The sequence below is a fragment of the Eurypyga helias genome, unplaced genomic scaffold (assembly GCF_000690775.1).
Source record: "Eurypyga helias isolate BGI_N326 unplaced genomic scaffold, ASM69077v1 scaffold1356, whole genome shotgun sequence".
NCBI lineage: Eukaryota > Metazoa > Chordata > Aves > Eurypygiformes > Eurypygidae > Eurypyga > Eurypyga helias.
Genome location: NW_010258365.1, coordinates 1 through 16,399, shown reverse-complemented (window position 1 = coordinate 16,399; position 16,399 = coordinate 1). Strand labels below are relative to the sequence as shown.

Genomic DNA, 16,399 nt, shown 5'->3' with positions numbered 1-16,399 from the left:
GGTTAACGGTTGGACTTGATGATCTTAAAGGTCGTTTTCAAGATGAACAATTCTATGATTCTCCTTAGTAAGAAAGCTATGCATAACCTTATAAAGAATATCCAAATACTAGGGTTTGAGTATAAATTCGTATTACAAAACACCACAAAAATTAACTGAAATCTTTTCCTTAAAGCCAGCTTAACAGTTCAGCATGATCCACAATGTACCTTTACCATAACATAGCTAAAATATTTAAGCTTGTAGAAGTGAGTAGTTTTAATACACAAAGTGAAAAATCTACTAAACAGATTTCTGCATACAACTTTTAATGAAAACTCAGTGAAGGAACATGAGCTAGCAGCAAGATTTTTTTCTTCTTTGTTGTACAGCATTGGATTTACATGCAGCATTATTAAACGGTAAGCTATCTAGACAATAACATATCTAAGATATAAACATCATTTGAAATAAGTCCATTTTCACTAAGGCTATGAGTTAAAATTCCCCATTAAAAACTTGTTTGAATACAAAAATAGGAATCTTAACGGACAAGCAACAGACACACACACATATAGTCTGATCAAAATGTTATGTAATAGAAATTCGGAGTTTACGTATTACAAGAAAAAAATGAGGTAACAGGTTCAGGTCGTGGTTGGCAGAAAATTGAAGACTTTCAAGATTTGTTCCAGAAGAATCCTCTTACATTTTGTTTCTGAAAGTGTTTTATCAGCTTCATGAGGTGCCCTCTTCAAGGGTAAAGAAAAAGCAAGTTCACCAAACCGTTACCAAAAAGCCACAAGCAGCAGTTGCAGAGTTCACCGTTCTATTTTAATATTTGAATTATATTCTAAGGTTGAATAAGCTTAGTATAGTATTTCTTTGGGCTCAGATGACCAGGAATTGTATACTATGCACCATCAAGATTAAAAACTTTTATTTAAAAGCCAATCACATCAGAAGTAGTCAAAATTTTTCAGCAACTTTTTTTCCTCTCTAAATCCCATTTTATGATCAACAGTTTTCAGTTGGGGAAAAAAAATAAAGAAAGAAAATCACAATTTAAAGAATGTGTAAATTATTTTTTAAACAAGGAAGGCATCTAAGGAAACTAAGTTTTACTTAAGAATGAAAATATGTACCTTTTTCAGTCTTAATTATTTTAAATATTGGGTTTGATTAACTAGCTTCTGTTAGAAAAAAGCCTTCCTAGATTAGCTATCATTCAGAAAAGGACTGATCAGTGATTCAGACAAGATTTTTAAAAATTCTAATGCCAGGTTTAGTTTACATTTTAATTTCCTTTGTTCTGGCAACATTTATTCATGAGAGCAGTGCTCAGGCACTGCTCAGCACATTATAGAACGTGGTAGTTTCCAAGTAATATTATTTCATAATTCAACATTAACCATCACAGGTAGTTTAAAAAAAGGCAAGATGTTTTAACTGCAAGAGTTTATCTTCTGTGCAAGGAGTTCTAACTGTTTAAAGTCCTTATCTCTCAAGCAGTTGACTAGAGTTACACTGCTTGTGAACAGCATTAGGACTTTTCAGATGAGGATAAATTGAAGCTACAAGGCTTCTGATCTATTATGGTCATGGGATATGAGTGGGATTGTAGATATATACTGGACAATTTTCATTTCCATACTTACAATTATTTACTGAAATAATAAGAAATTTGAGTTCTAATCATGAAACTGATGACTTAAATAATGCTGGTTTTCAGCTTTTAGGTTAAAGAGGTCAGAAAGTAACTGTTAATACCAATGTAGTCTACACTTAACGCTGCTGAAATAACAGGCCTCAACCACCTACACCTCGACATACAAAGCACAGATAAGAACGCTTGCAGAAGAGGACATATCTGCCCACTGAGGATGTGTTACAACAAAATCAAATTGAACATTTTTCATGTTCTTGGATTAAAAATTACAAGAAGTAAGATGTAGACTGAAGCATGATCTTCACACCTCTGATTTCTGACTTTGTTAAATCCTGTCAGACCCTTCCAGTTCACACAAAGACATTAAAACGCCTTATCTATATAACTGATTTGACAACAGACCCCTTCAAACTTTTACCCCTGTCCTCTGCCACAGACACACCTGCACTCAGCTGAGCTTGCTGACCCTCTCGGCAGCAACGGACTTCCCTCCTCGCCTGCCACTCTCTCCATGCAATGCCATGGCATGTCATCCTGCCCATGAAGCTCCATCAGTTGCTCCATGGATGCCTGGGCTCCTACTGTGCAGCACCACACATGCCTTCCCTTGTGCTCCAGCTTACATTGAGGACCACTCCTTTTGGTCCTTCACAGGGTAAGTATGTACTGTTAATGCCAGAGCAGAATATACCATTCCTATTTATGGGAGGAATGAACTTGCTGTGGCAGTGTTATTTCAGTGAACCATAGCCAGCCTCAGTGGTTGTCACGTCTCCTATAGCTGAACTCACAGGAGGACCACAGTGCCTTTTTTTTTTTGAAAGCACCTAGTAATTGACCAACAGCTCCTGGAGGAAAGGCAAATATGTAAAATGCGTTGTCACACACAAGACAACACTCAAATGCTCTCCCAGCATTCCAGTGATCCTCCTCACACAGAAGCACTGGCTAAAATTTATCTTTGCTGAAACACAATGTGCGGGAAGAAGAGGCTCAGTGATCGGCAGGAGTAACCAGGGTGCACAGGGAGAAGGCTCAGCAACTCCTCTCTGTTACAGGTGGAGCACCACCGGCATCATCAGAAGAGCAGGGAACAATGAGGAATACAGTCCATTTCTGTAGTCCTGGCACATGAAAAGCCCAGGAAGTCTCCAATGTTGAGGTGTAAGGTTTTAATTTTTTTTTTTTCTTTTAAACCAGAGCAAGCAGAGTGCCTGCAGACAGCACCCTTTCAGCCAGCACAAGCAGCTAGGTATGTCTGCCTAGTTGCCAATTTAGTATTATGAAATGCCACTACAAAATAAATCTTTATTTATTTACAATAAAAACCTTAACTAGTCCAAAATTCAATTTATTTCAAGGGTTTAAATATTTGCATTTTCTTCAGTAACAGCTCATTAACAAACTTGAAGCTACCATTAGCAAGATAAAACTCTGGTCTTTTGAGAATCATCATGAGAATTGATCCTTAAAATGCAGAGTTATTGTTGGAAGACCAGTTCTAGCTAGCAGTATTTAACAGTACAAAAAACTAAAATCAGACACTCACACTGCATACATGAAGTAGACAGAAAAATGCAAAGCATCTAGAAGTTTTGTAAACTCTATTCTACACCATCAAAAATTACAACTTCTTAGTTTCAAAAAACATCTACAGTCATGCTCAATCCAGAGCAAAGTGTATTTACTATATTGGCATACCAGACAACATATTTACCCATGCAGAATAACAGGGAAGATCTTGCAGCCAGGATTTTTTTTAAAACACACGAACAACACTACTCGTATGGACTTTAACACAACCCCTTTTCACAAAGATATTGATAGAGAATTCCAACACACAACCAGTTTAAACGAACTCGTTATTACAGAACACTGATAGACGTGCAACATTTGTAGAACTCCTTCAACATGCACACAGCACTTTTACAAAACACCATTTTTTCTAAAACATTTAATAGATGCACTGGTGAAAGTATAAAAATAAACACAATCACTCTGTTAAAAAATCAGTGCAAAAGTATAATTTTCTTCTCATTTGAAAATATCTACTTTTTTTTTCAGATACATTTAATAGTATTAATCTCTTACAAAAAGTGAGAAGTCCTGCACAACTTCTAATTCCATCTCTGCTCATTCTGAATTGCATGACATACCCTAGTATTCCACGACCTTTGATCAAGACATCTTAAACTCTATTTAAATTAAATTAGACAATGTTTAAAAAAAATAAAACCAGTATTTCTAGCTCTGTTCTAAGTTTATTAAATATTTGAGTTATGCTCGATGGTCTCAATAAATTATGTGATTTACTGAGTGTCCCATTTGCAATCATTTCTAATAGGGGGAGATATATCCATCTTAACTCATTGTTTGTATCATTCAATAAGAAGTCCTAGCTTTCTTAAAGAACAACATAGCACAGCATTCCTAGAGTAACAAATTATAATTCAGTCTGAAGAGGGACTACACTTGTCCTGTATTTCAAAAAGAAGTTGAAAAATACTTTCAACTGTCAAAGAACTGTTCAATTAAAGGCTGCTTTAAACTTCACAATCCAGAAGTGCTGTAAGAGTCCCTTTTCTTCCAACAACTCGCCACTGAAAGGCTGACATCCAGTCCTACCAGTCATTTAAAGAATGTGTGCAAAATTAATTTAATTCGAATATTCTATGAAGCAGTTAATTTTACTAAGATCTCAGACATTAAAACAATGCTTCCTGTTAAAGGGACACCTGCAGTAGCCAGTGTTCAAGGGCTCTTGTTCAGCTATTAAACTATAAAATAACTCTCCACCCAAATCTTATTCCAAGATATTTTCTCATACGTTTCTTTGTTAAAACAAAGATCATATTGCAAATCTGAAATCCTGACCAGTTTTTTAGAGGGAGTTGGGTTTGTTGGGGTTTTTTCCACACAATATGGGAGAAGGTCCCTTTAACGAGGAAGAAAACAGGTATCACTTAATCAGGATGTGGGAATGGAATCTGTACCTATGGGTAAATGGCAATGCGTTCTGGGTTGGTTCAGCCCTTGGTTCTGAGTTCGGTGTCACTTCTGGCGTTGCTCTCTCATCATCTGTCCCGTTAATGCTTTCTGGCGTTAAAGGAGACTGAATATCCCCTCCAGCTGATTCCTTCAGTAAAACAAACAACACATTAAAGTTACAAACTGACCTGCTTGGGAAGGCTATGTGTGTATAAGCACTAACATTAATTCTTAAATGATACACAAATTTTAGGTAGTATTAATGTGAAGCTCAAATTTTCAGCATCCTTCCTTCATGGTCATATTTCATCATGTGAGCTTATTTTAGAAGTATGTTACTGTAAGATTCACATTAACTTGTACAAAACACAGCTGACCTATGAATTATGTGCATGTATCCAGCCTCCTGTTTATTACAGACCTGTCCCTATCACCTGGTATTAAATTCAGGGCTCATTCTGCTACGCGATGGGTGACTATTGACACGCAGGATTCTTATCTCTTACTTCATATTCTAACATGGTGAAACAAAACATTCTGACCATTGTTTCAAAACCTAGACTTCATATTGTTTATTAACCAAAGTGAACAGTGGAAAGGCCATTGGTGACGTGTGCCAGTTTCAACCTTAAGCCATCTGTAACGAACACGTGCTCAGCAGAGTCCTTGCAAAACTTCTGTAGGCACATTATCCTGGCCTAGCTCTTCTTGGTCACTGTATTATCTGGGAAGGAGAATACTCCAGCTATAGCCAGGCAGCTTCCACTACTGCTACATAACCAGACACATGAAAAACTTAATGGCTGCCTCCCAGCAGAAGGCAATGGTGTTGTTTTTAATCACCCGAACAGGTGCATTTGTGTTTTGTCCCACAAACAACATTTGCTAATTTCTAGTCACTGAAAAGTACTTCTTTTGTATAAAAAAAAAGTACACCCTTGTAGCCTACATCCTAAGTTAGAATACTATAGGCTTTTCAGTCCCTCCATGTGGTTTAATTTTAGTATTTTCTCTCCTATCATATTCTTTTTTAAGCAATGATTTTTGAAGGAGATACGTGAGTCACATAAACTAAGTAGCTCGTCTCCAATTTAAAAAGTTTTAGTAGGCTTTTAGTAGCCAAGTGGTACCATTTAACTCTAAGATAGAAGAGTTTCATGACTGAAGTTCAATGAATGTCATCGAGGGGTGTCTATACAGCAGAGGACTGACTGAATTACAGTATTTCCAAAAGCTAAGAATCTCCTATGACCACACGGCTTTCAATCATCTGCATGGGGAGCACATAAAACCACTATTTAATGTTATTATACTGAAGCACAAGCACAGTCTCTGGAAGGCCAACAGCTCCTCTTCCCAGCTCTCTGACACTCTGCATAGGAAGCTGAAGAAAGCAATCTCAGAATGAACTGCACAGTATCTGAAGATGACAGAATCACAGAATAGTTTGGGTTGGAAGGGACCTTTGAAGGCCATGGTCATGATCTTATAAGATCAGGATTCAATTCTAAGCCTCCACTTGTAGCCTTCAAATAGTTTACATGAATAAGGTTTTTGAAAGCCAAAATTAAATCTGATCTTCCATCTGTAGGAGATGTCCTTGATTTTGAGACTTAACTAGATGGAAAAACTCAGTTCTTTTAAAGAAAGTAAGATCTGTCTGTCATCATCACCTTCCACATCTTTCTGGCCTTTCTTAACCAAGAATATTGTTGTTCAATGTTTTCACTGCACTTTAAATTACATTAAGCATTTGCAGCACAACAATTGTCCAATTTTTTTTTTTATTCTGCCATATTTGTCACATAGTGAGAGATGTATATCACTCTACAACTTGTATTAGTGGGTGATACAACATTTAATAGTGACTTCAAGTTCTATTATATTTAGCATTCACCGAAACATAAAATACATATGCACCAGTGTTTCCATTCTGCATCTTCTTATGTTCCTACTGATTAAAAAGCAGAAGTCATTAGCTCATACTGATTTAAGTCCACAGATATAAACTTATTTATAATATAAATGTATTTAATTTTTTTTTTTACATTAATGCAAATTGCTACCTACTTTCAGGAAGAATCTTGTTATTTTATACTCAGAATTATCTTTTGTGTTAATACTTTCTAAGTCAAAGTTAAATCTTCATTTTTACAGAACAATTTTACTGAACTGAAACAGAATGGAAATTAAGTGTGAAAGGAGAACAGAGTTGGCAAGATAATCAGGCAAATGAAATATTTTATACAAATTATATGGTTTTGTCTATTATTATCCTCTGATTTGATAAACAGTTTCCATTGATATTAAATGAAAGCCTTTATGGACCCAAGAGTTTCTCTTTTATTTCCTTTTCTTCCTAAACTACACAAGATACTCTAAAAAATACACACCACATCCTACAAATTCTGAATGGCTTCTATCTCTTAAGATAAAAATCCTATATCACTATTATTAGGTACATAAAGCCAGAGCCTACTTATTAAAATGTTTTCAGTGTGAATGCATAAAAATTATTTCAGTAAAAGAAAAACAAATATGCAAGTTCCATCTAGGCTTATTTTTCCATAAAGCACTTTCATAGACTTCTAATGTGAATGAAACTCGAGTGGCAAAAAACAATGCAGACAAACATCACAGCCTATGTAATACCTAAAGGTTCACTGCCTGCAAATTCATGAGGGGCTGGTTTTGTATATACAAGAGAACCATCAAATTCTAGTATATATTTTTTCCACCTATAATACAGGTTAATCAGTGCTCTCAGACACTTGCAGCTATCCCTGCCTGATGCACAGGATACATAGGATATGAATAAAGCACCAAATACAACAGAAAAAGCTACTTAACACTGAACAGATATTTTAAAAATGTTTACAAATAGTATGTCCATACTTTGTATTAATTAGAGAGAGTAAAGAGTTTTCGAAACATTTTTGTGAGATGTTCATATGTAATGAAGTTTTTATTCCATACCGTCATAGCTTCACACATCTACTCCAAATACTGGGAGTTAGAGTTGGGAAAGGAATCATGATCAACTTAAAAAGAGATTTCACCCTTCCTTTCCAGGTAGGAGGGCAGGTTAACTCACATTCAACAGTATAAACACTATATGGAAAAAAGGGTGCTTAAATTGAAAATGTCACGTCTACCTGTAAATCGATTATATACTTTAAGACCTGATATTTCCCATTCATGACATCTGGATTAACAGGATTAACTACTCTTCAGAGGTATAAAACTGTTATGGTATCATATATAGGTTTCTGGTGGATATAGTCTCTCACCAGTCCTAGATTTACACACAGGCTCAGGATTAGTATTTTTCTGCACGACCAGTAAATGTGAGAGTCTGACTCAGGTATATTTTGCTACTTAAGAGTTTGACAGAGATCTGCACTGTCTAAAGGAGCTCTGGCCCTACTACTGAGTATGCAGGACACCGGTGATGCCAAGCAGTATAAAAATGACAGTGCCCACAGTATAGAAACTAAACATAACAGGGGAATTCATTGAAAGATGTCTTAAATTTTGAAATCTTATAAAAAAACACATGTTCTCACAAAAAAGTGAAGTGAAACAAGCAGACTTCACAGGACAGATCAAGTCACCTTTTAATGGTGACTAAATATGTAACAGAAGAAGAAGAGTAGGTGGTTCAAAAACCATGAACAAAACAAACCAGTTACAGCTTGTTTTCTTATTAAGTACTATGCTGTTTTCTCATTAAGTACTACACTGTTTGCTCATTAAGTATTCCACACACTTTGCTGGTATTGCTTCATAGTACTTCTCTTATTCAGTACTGACTGGCAATGGCATGTCTGCCAGCTACTGACTCAGATACTATAACACATGTGAAACACTTGTTCCAGTATTGAAACTCACTTAACATCCCAGAAAGTTACTTTTACTACAAGCCTTTTAAGTAAATTTTGTAATTCTAGAAAAAAAAAGGAAACAGCTAATAAACCGTGATGATTTTGCCAAAACCAAGTCATTCCTTGCACTGAAAAAATGTTGTGATTCTGTAAGTTTTCAGGCAATAGCTATTCCTGACAGTCTGCATAGGAGGGGCTCAGAATCACAGACAAAACTATTTTGAGCAAGTTACTCACCACACAACTTAAGAAATTAACAGAGGTCTTAATCTGAAATGGCCAGGGTCAAAAGAAACACCTGAGGACAGGTTCTTGCTTAAAGAAGAACTGAGGTTCAGAATCCAGCTGTTTGTAGGACTGATGGTGTGAGACTCTAAACTTCACCAACTGCTCCATTTGGTTCTGTATTTGAACCTAATCGAGGTTACTTTAAAAAAGTAAGAAAACTGGACAGGGAGGGGTGGGGGTGGAGATACAACACAGTTTTCAGGCTATTGTTCCACATGGCTCAGTGAACTCCAGATGGAAGTGTTGCTGTTTCAGTATATAGGCAAGCTTACAACTGAAAATAGACCATGAGTGGCTTGTCCCTGTAGGGTCCATGAGTTTATGACATAAGCAAAATAACCCCCTATATCAAAAGATGTGAGCCATTATTTTAGTTTTATATAAACAAGATAAAAGCCTTATGAAGCTTTATTACCTAAGACTGAGTTAAAGGGATGTCAGATGAGTTACCTATGTGTACAGGTGGTCTTAGAAGTATCAAAATAGACAACTTCCTTCTAGACCAAAGTCTCTGGACATATCAGAAACAGATAAAGATTATATTATTATGTGTATCCATCTTAATACAGAAGGGTCAAAAGTAGAAGTACCCTGACAGAGAAACAAAGCTTTCTTCTTCCTTTCAAGAAAGCACTGTGCACTTGGTGGGACTTACACATAACAAAGCAGCACCTCTCTTCTAATTTGTTAGTCCAGGCCACTGTGGAACACGTTAAGTTTTTTTTACAGTCAAGGTAAATGGTGACTTTACATGTTATCTGATATTCTGGGAAATAAAAGCAAGTCTGCTGGGTAAATAGGAGAATAGGCTGTATCAAAGAAACTGTAAGAATGAAGAGTTTAAAATTAGCAGCAGCATAGCTCAGAGGAAAAGCATCTCTTGCTATTAAGCAATCGCAAACTGGGCTATGTGTTGCTTTCTTTCTGTGATGTGTTTCACACACAAAGCCAAAGAAAACATGCCATCAGATAAACAGTATATGCAAAAAACACTCAGCATGGAACTACTGCCATTGAGGTACTTTTCTGGTGGAAATACCTACCCAAACAGTATCAAAACTTTGCTAAACATGGCTAACTCTATTAATTACTTGAACTACAAACACAGATTTTATTTATGATAGATTTCTGTTATTATCTCTTGTTTTCTATTTCTCCTTAGTTTCACAACGAGTTTTAGTAGGATGTTCAGAATTTAAACTCACACATAGCAGTAGTGTTTGCAGGGTTACATCAAACCATAATGAACAGCAAATACTTTGTGCAAATACTCTACCAGCTGTAGAGGTATTTTAATAATAATTCAATCTGTAGAGACACACTGCATGCACAGAAAATCACATATACTTTTTATATTTTAGAATTGTGTAGCAGAGAGGGTGGGCAGTGTGCCATATCTGGTACTTTAATTAACTGGTAAATAGTAAGGGTATTTTTTAAAGCAGTACCAAGAGAAATGTAATATTTTATTTAAGTTTGACATGTATATGTTCCAGTTCTGACATGCAGTATCTTCCTACATATTATTAATTCAATGCAGAAGGATATCTGCAATTGCAAGAGAGCAGAGGGATTGATACGTGTAGCTAACTGGGTTACTGTTGCAGACCTCACTATTCTCATCCTACCTCCCAATGCCTTTAGTGTCAAAGCTTCCTAAAAAAGCCAGGCTCCAGTGACGTCTCAACTGGCTACTGAAAATACCTCCTTCCCCTTTTACTCTCCCTCTCTGCAAAGCATTTCTACACAAAAGGAAAAGAGTAAGGGGTAAAATGATTGAGAAAGGCAACACTTGAATTATTTGCCTTGCAGCCATTTTTTGGCAGATGATCAAAATGACAGCAAGTGCTCCTTCAACTGTCTCTAGCATCCCACCTTCCCCCTTTGCAACCAAGCACCCATCTTCTCCCCAGTGATGAATCTCTTTGAATGAGCCCCAGTGCTATGGAAGTGCTACAGTTTGCCACGAAGCCGTCGTTTCTCATCTGCTCCAAGCTACAAAGTTCCTGATTCAACTCCCTTCTCTCTGGGGAACTAATGGGACACATGAAGTATGTGCGGACTATTATGCTGATGTGTCAGCACTTGCACTAACTGTATCTTTCAGAATAATACGCTAATTTACCAACACAGCAAAAAGCCAAGAGATGAAAAGTAAGGCCTGAATATGAAATTATTCCTAAGTGTTCAGTAATTAAATTGCAGCTCTCAAAGTGCATTATAGAATTGCTCAAGGTAACATTTCTCTAACCGTGTAAGATGTTAGGTTCTAAGTATGAAAGGAAATGTGTACCGGGAAATGAACGTTATTAATAGCTCATACAGTTTAAGAGAAAGCTGTAAGCCTGGGCAGCTGTTAGACGAAAAGCATCTTGTCTCTGAGTGAGTAGTTCAAATTTATGTCCAAACCAAACAGTAAGTTACTCCATTTGACAGTGTCAGATTTAACTTCTGAGTCCAGACTATTAATCAACATGTCAAAACAGAAGGAGAGTAACTGTTACGTCTATAATATGAGTAACTAGAGGCCTGGCTGAAGCACTTCATTGTTTCTAAAGCCAAGTGTATATTAGGTTATAATATTGAAATACCTACTTCCATTACCTCTGTGTTTATTTATGGAATTTATCAGACATTTAGAGACAGTCTAGAAAACTAATAAAAAAAAAGACTGCCTTATTTTTCTCCTGTTACATTAGAGCAAGCAGTTTCCTGTTAACAGCAAAAGCCAATCTAGCACTTGGGCAGAATGCCTACTGGGAAAACAACATGAAGTCAGGTCATTGTGTATATTCTTGTGGTTTCCACTGACTTCTCTTGGAAGGGCACCAGCTTTCTGGTGGCAATAAAACTATTCGTACAGCATGTTGCGAGCTGCCTGCCATCCCTGCTCCATCGAAGATCAGGGTGCAAAGCACCCAAGAGATACATTGATTCAATGAATGAAGAGTTCCCAGCAAAACGAGTCAGCTGCATTAATCCTACACAACTCAGGAACCCCCGAGGTAGTCTTAAAGCTGCTTCATCCTGCAAAAGAAGCAATTACCTTTGTCTTCACTATTACTTAAAACAAAGCAAATAGGTATACACAGAGTCAGAAACACTGGGTGTGGGGAGAGAAGTGGTGTAAAAGCCTCATGCAATTTCTTTTTTCAAAGTAAATTTGAAATATTTGTTTTCAAGTAAATTTATTTTAGGCATGAGTAATGTAAATGTGACTATATTAATTTAACCTCCTGTGAGGCCTATATTAACCCATTTCATGCTTTGAGATACTTTTTATAAACTCTTCTTTTACATTGTGGCTAACTGTGGCAAAGCTCCAGAACTAGCATGTGAATCTGTCATCTGTCATTTAATACATTGCACATGTGAATACTACTCAGGAGGAAATAAGTAAAAAACAGTTTGCTGCTTTAACTTTGATTTCTGTTGTAATGATTCTTCTATAAAAGTCCTTTACAGTGCATTGCCTGAGGTGTCGTCATATGAAAACCCACAAAAGCTGTTTACTATAGATTTATTTACATAACTGCTCACCATGTTTACTCATTTTCTGGGGAAAGCTCAAAGAAAGGAATAGGAATTAACAGAAGGCCAAAGTTATTTTAAAGCAAGTTCCTTTGATAGTTCTCTACTGTATGTTACATGTATTCTTAGACTTCTTAACACTTCTATCTGACTGTTGAGAGGATTCAGGGTGACTGGGAAGTACCCCCTTCATTTTCAATGTCGTGTGTGTAAGATACAATACAGTAAGTAGCACTGATATGAAGTACTAGGACTGATCCACGCCATAAGACTCACTTGAGAGGGTGTACTTGTTAGCTCCATCTTTTCTTGGGATTTTTCCTTTGCTAGTCGTGCAGCTTCTTTGAATTCCTGAAATTTTTCAGCAAACTGAAGGTACATATGTTTAAAAAAAAAAAAAGGGGAGGGGAAGAAAGAGAGTAGGCGTGAAGTAGTACATTACATGCAGAACAGAATGCTGTACTTAACATTTTACAAAGTCAAATTCTGTCAGTAGGATTTTTTAATTTTTCTCCTCATTAGATAATCATTTAAGTGAGTTACACAGTGATATACCCCTCAGTACCTTTCAGACATAATGTACACTGTTATATGTCAGGCAAATTATGATGCAATGAAGTCTGAACTGTTGCTGATAGTGTTAAAAAGCCCAGCTCAGAGATGGCTAATAATAGTGACAAGCTGCCCTACACAGCTGCTTTCAGATTCAAGTTTTACTCTCCTCCTGACAACAAATGATCTGGTTCTGAAGCCTACTGTGGTCACCATTAGGCTAGAGCTTTCATTCTTTCAGGACTGTATACTGATTTCTTCCCAAATTTTAACAGCATTTATAGTTTCAATAGCTAATTAGGAAAGCAGCAGTGGGAATACTGAGTCAAATTCATTTCTTGATTGTGCACTGACATCAATCAAGTTAAAGAACAAATTCATTTAGCTAAATGCTTGCATATACTGAACACTAAACTCAAGAACTGCACAATGAACTGCCACATGAAGCTTGATTTCTATGCTACACGTATCTCTTCCAGAGAATATCTAAAGCAGCAATTCAGAAATATATGCACCCATAAACTTGAGAGATTAAATCAATTTATTAAGAATAGGGTCTAGTTTTTCTGGCTAGAAAAAAATTTGGCTTCATAGATCTCAGCTTGACACTACACTAATTGCTATAGTATCCAAGCATATGTCTTTGTTTCCTACTGCTTTTATACAGAAAATTATCTTATTATGATCAGCTTCCAACTGACGTTATTCTGCAAAAGCATTGGAAGCTTCGCTATCAGCTTCTAAATCTCTCCGGCAGCAGCATACAATGAAATTGTTTTGTACTGCACGGATTTAGAAGGGACAAAGGCTACCCTTTGTGTGACACAATCCCCTCAAGTATTTTCAATGAGAACTTCACTTGCTATGCAGGACCTAAAAACCTTATTGTCTTTAAACAACTTATTCTGGTGGGCTATTAGTATTTCAGGCAATATTGTTTCTTTCCACTTGTGTCCTTAATTTCAGCGGTCAGGTTATTTAAAAGCATGTATTTGCTGAATGTAGAAGGAGAAAAGATACTACCCTGAAAGTCTAATCAATCCAGCCTCAAAAAATGTCTCAGAACAGATGATAAAATTGGTAAAAGATCACTAGAACTAGATGATACCTATTTAAGACTTGTACCTAGACCTCAAAATGTGATGGGTAACCGACTATTTAAGTCAGCTTTAAGACCAGAGGATTGGTAAATGGAAAACATGATACTAAGGTTTAGAATAAATGGCTGAAGATATAAAAGGCAGTAAATAGATCTTCTGTATCACAGTGGTAGAAATTGAAAAAAAACCCATAATAAATAGATAAATAGATAACATTCTAAGAAAGAGCCAACATGGCTAATGCAGTGGAAATTTTCAAATTTACTAGAATTCTTGAGATAGTCAGGTGATAAATAATAGCAATCTCTTGATAAAATTACTGAATAACAAAGATGAGTACGAAAGGAAAGATTCATATCTATATCGTATTGAAAGGAAAGGTTCTCTGGAGGATCAATATCTTAAGGAAAAGATGAAAAGTTGTGCGAAGAGACTACAAGAGGCTCTTGCAACTATCTGTCATGGCACTTTTGCCATTTAGCATACTCCTAAGTTAATATGGAATAAATCATGTCAACTAATTCAAAAGGGTAAGGCAGACTAAAAACCTGAAAATGAATATATTTTCTCATACATCAGATATCAGTTTTCTCTGAAAATCATGGGACATTCTATTCCTTCTACTGCAGCAGCAATAGGCACTCCGCTAGAAAATCCTGATTCTTTGAAATGAATATTCTTCAGCATAGGAACCATCTTTCAGGAATCATTGACTTCTGACAGAACAATCTTGAGGTGAATTTGTGGTCTAACACATTTAGAAAAGGTCTAATGAAGAAAAATAAATGTTTAATTAATTTTCCTCTCTACAGTTTGTATGCAAAGTTGATTACAGTGCCATTAATTTTCTATCAGATATTCTCACTCCACTAATTCTCAGTCACAATAATTGTACAGAAAGAGGTTATCGCTGTTGCACTCTAGCCTAGTAATTATTTTAGGAGGATCAAGACACATGAACAAAACCAAATAGTCCAAAAGTCAAACATTTACTATAAGCTAAGCAATGATCTGAGAATGAACAGTTCTGGTCTGATTATTTGCTTCATTAACCTGTTGATATCAGTCACAGACTAGACTAAGTTTTTTGTGGTTGCAGGCTCTCTTTTGCTCGCTGGAACTTGAAATATGTCATTGGGGCCCAGAGACACTACTGCAAAACAAATTACATACAACAAGGCTGTTCACTTAAGGACTTTGATATATCAAAGACAGAAAAGAATTTCCAGAATCAACTTTAAGGCAACTTCTAGAAACAACCTGTTTCTAAACAAATCCGTAGTACAGTTTATTTGTTAGCCCTGTTACTAATATCCAGTAGTACCTGGAGCCTTAAATTAGATTTCATGTCCTAGAGTGCTGAGTGTACCAAAGAGCACTCTGGTAAACTTGACTAAAATGCCAGCACACGCAAGTGAGAGTTAGTAATCTCAGCACAGAGACAAGACAAGATAGAAAATACAGATGTGATTTCTCTGAAGATACACAGCAGATCTAGGGTTTCTAATTCAGCTTTTCTGATTCCAAGGTCAACATATCTACCAATTCCAGTGACTGAATAGACCGTAATCTAATGAAAGGTTTCCCTTCCCCCATCAAATATATTTTAAAATAACACAAAAAGTTTTACCTTTATGAGTTTTAGTAGCAGCAATCAGCAATTTCAAGTCACATGAATATCAGTTTAAAAATTAAGATATAATGCAACAGGAACAGTTTGTTGAAAAGGTCCTGAAGATTCATCACCATAAGCTTCAGTAAAGGTCTGTGACTTGGTATTTTTCTCAACAGATTTGTGTATTCTTTTTAAAACACAGCAATCTGAGTAACTGCTTATCAAACACGTACTTAAGCCAAAATATATACTGTTGCTTTTCAGATATATTTTTTTCAAATTCATCTGAAGACTACCTACATTTTTTTTTTCCTAGAAGATCTAAATACAGAAGAAGCACTAAATTGTCTATTCCTTTAAATTCTATCATGAAAAACCGTAATAGAAGAACAACTTTAAAAAAAGAGAAACCTAAAAAATTAACAGAAAGCATTAATAAGATACAGTGTGACAGCTTAAAGCTCTCTCCTCCATCAGCTCAGAGCAAATTTACAGGTATCGTGGTTTGTCTTGTCTTTTTACATTGTATGGATCAACACAGGAAATAATAATTTTTAAATAAGAACAGTAATGAGCACTGAGTCAAGATACAATGAACAGGAATCAGATATTCTCAAGCCACTTGACTAGCTCAAAAATTGCCCCTGGTTATACTTACTTTTGAAAGGTGATGTTCAGATGAAAATCCCAAGCCATAGACTGTATTCGCTCTGCTGTCTGCCCACTGGCCAAACTTCTGGGATGTTTTAGTAAATGTCATGTTGGGGGTGATAGTGCTATTTATTATTGCCTG

At 36.1% G+C, this 16,399-nt stretch overlaps 1 protein-coding gene across 1 annotated transcript; it reads right to left on the bottom strand.

Annotated features, from left to right (window-relative positions):
• Window positions 1–4,607: 4,607 nt before the first annotated feature.
• Window positions 4,608–16,393, bottom strand: LOC104511603 (homer protein homolog 1-like; the record flags this gene model as incomplete). The annotated part of the gene is made up of 3 exons (XM_010154290.1): window positions 4,608–4,784; window positions 12,616–12,708; window positions 16,265–16,393. Coding segments are annotated over 3 exons (399 nt in total), but the record flags the coding sequence as incomplete, so codon positions are not given.
• Window positions 16,394–16,399: the final 6 nt, after the last annotated feature.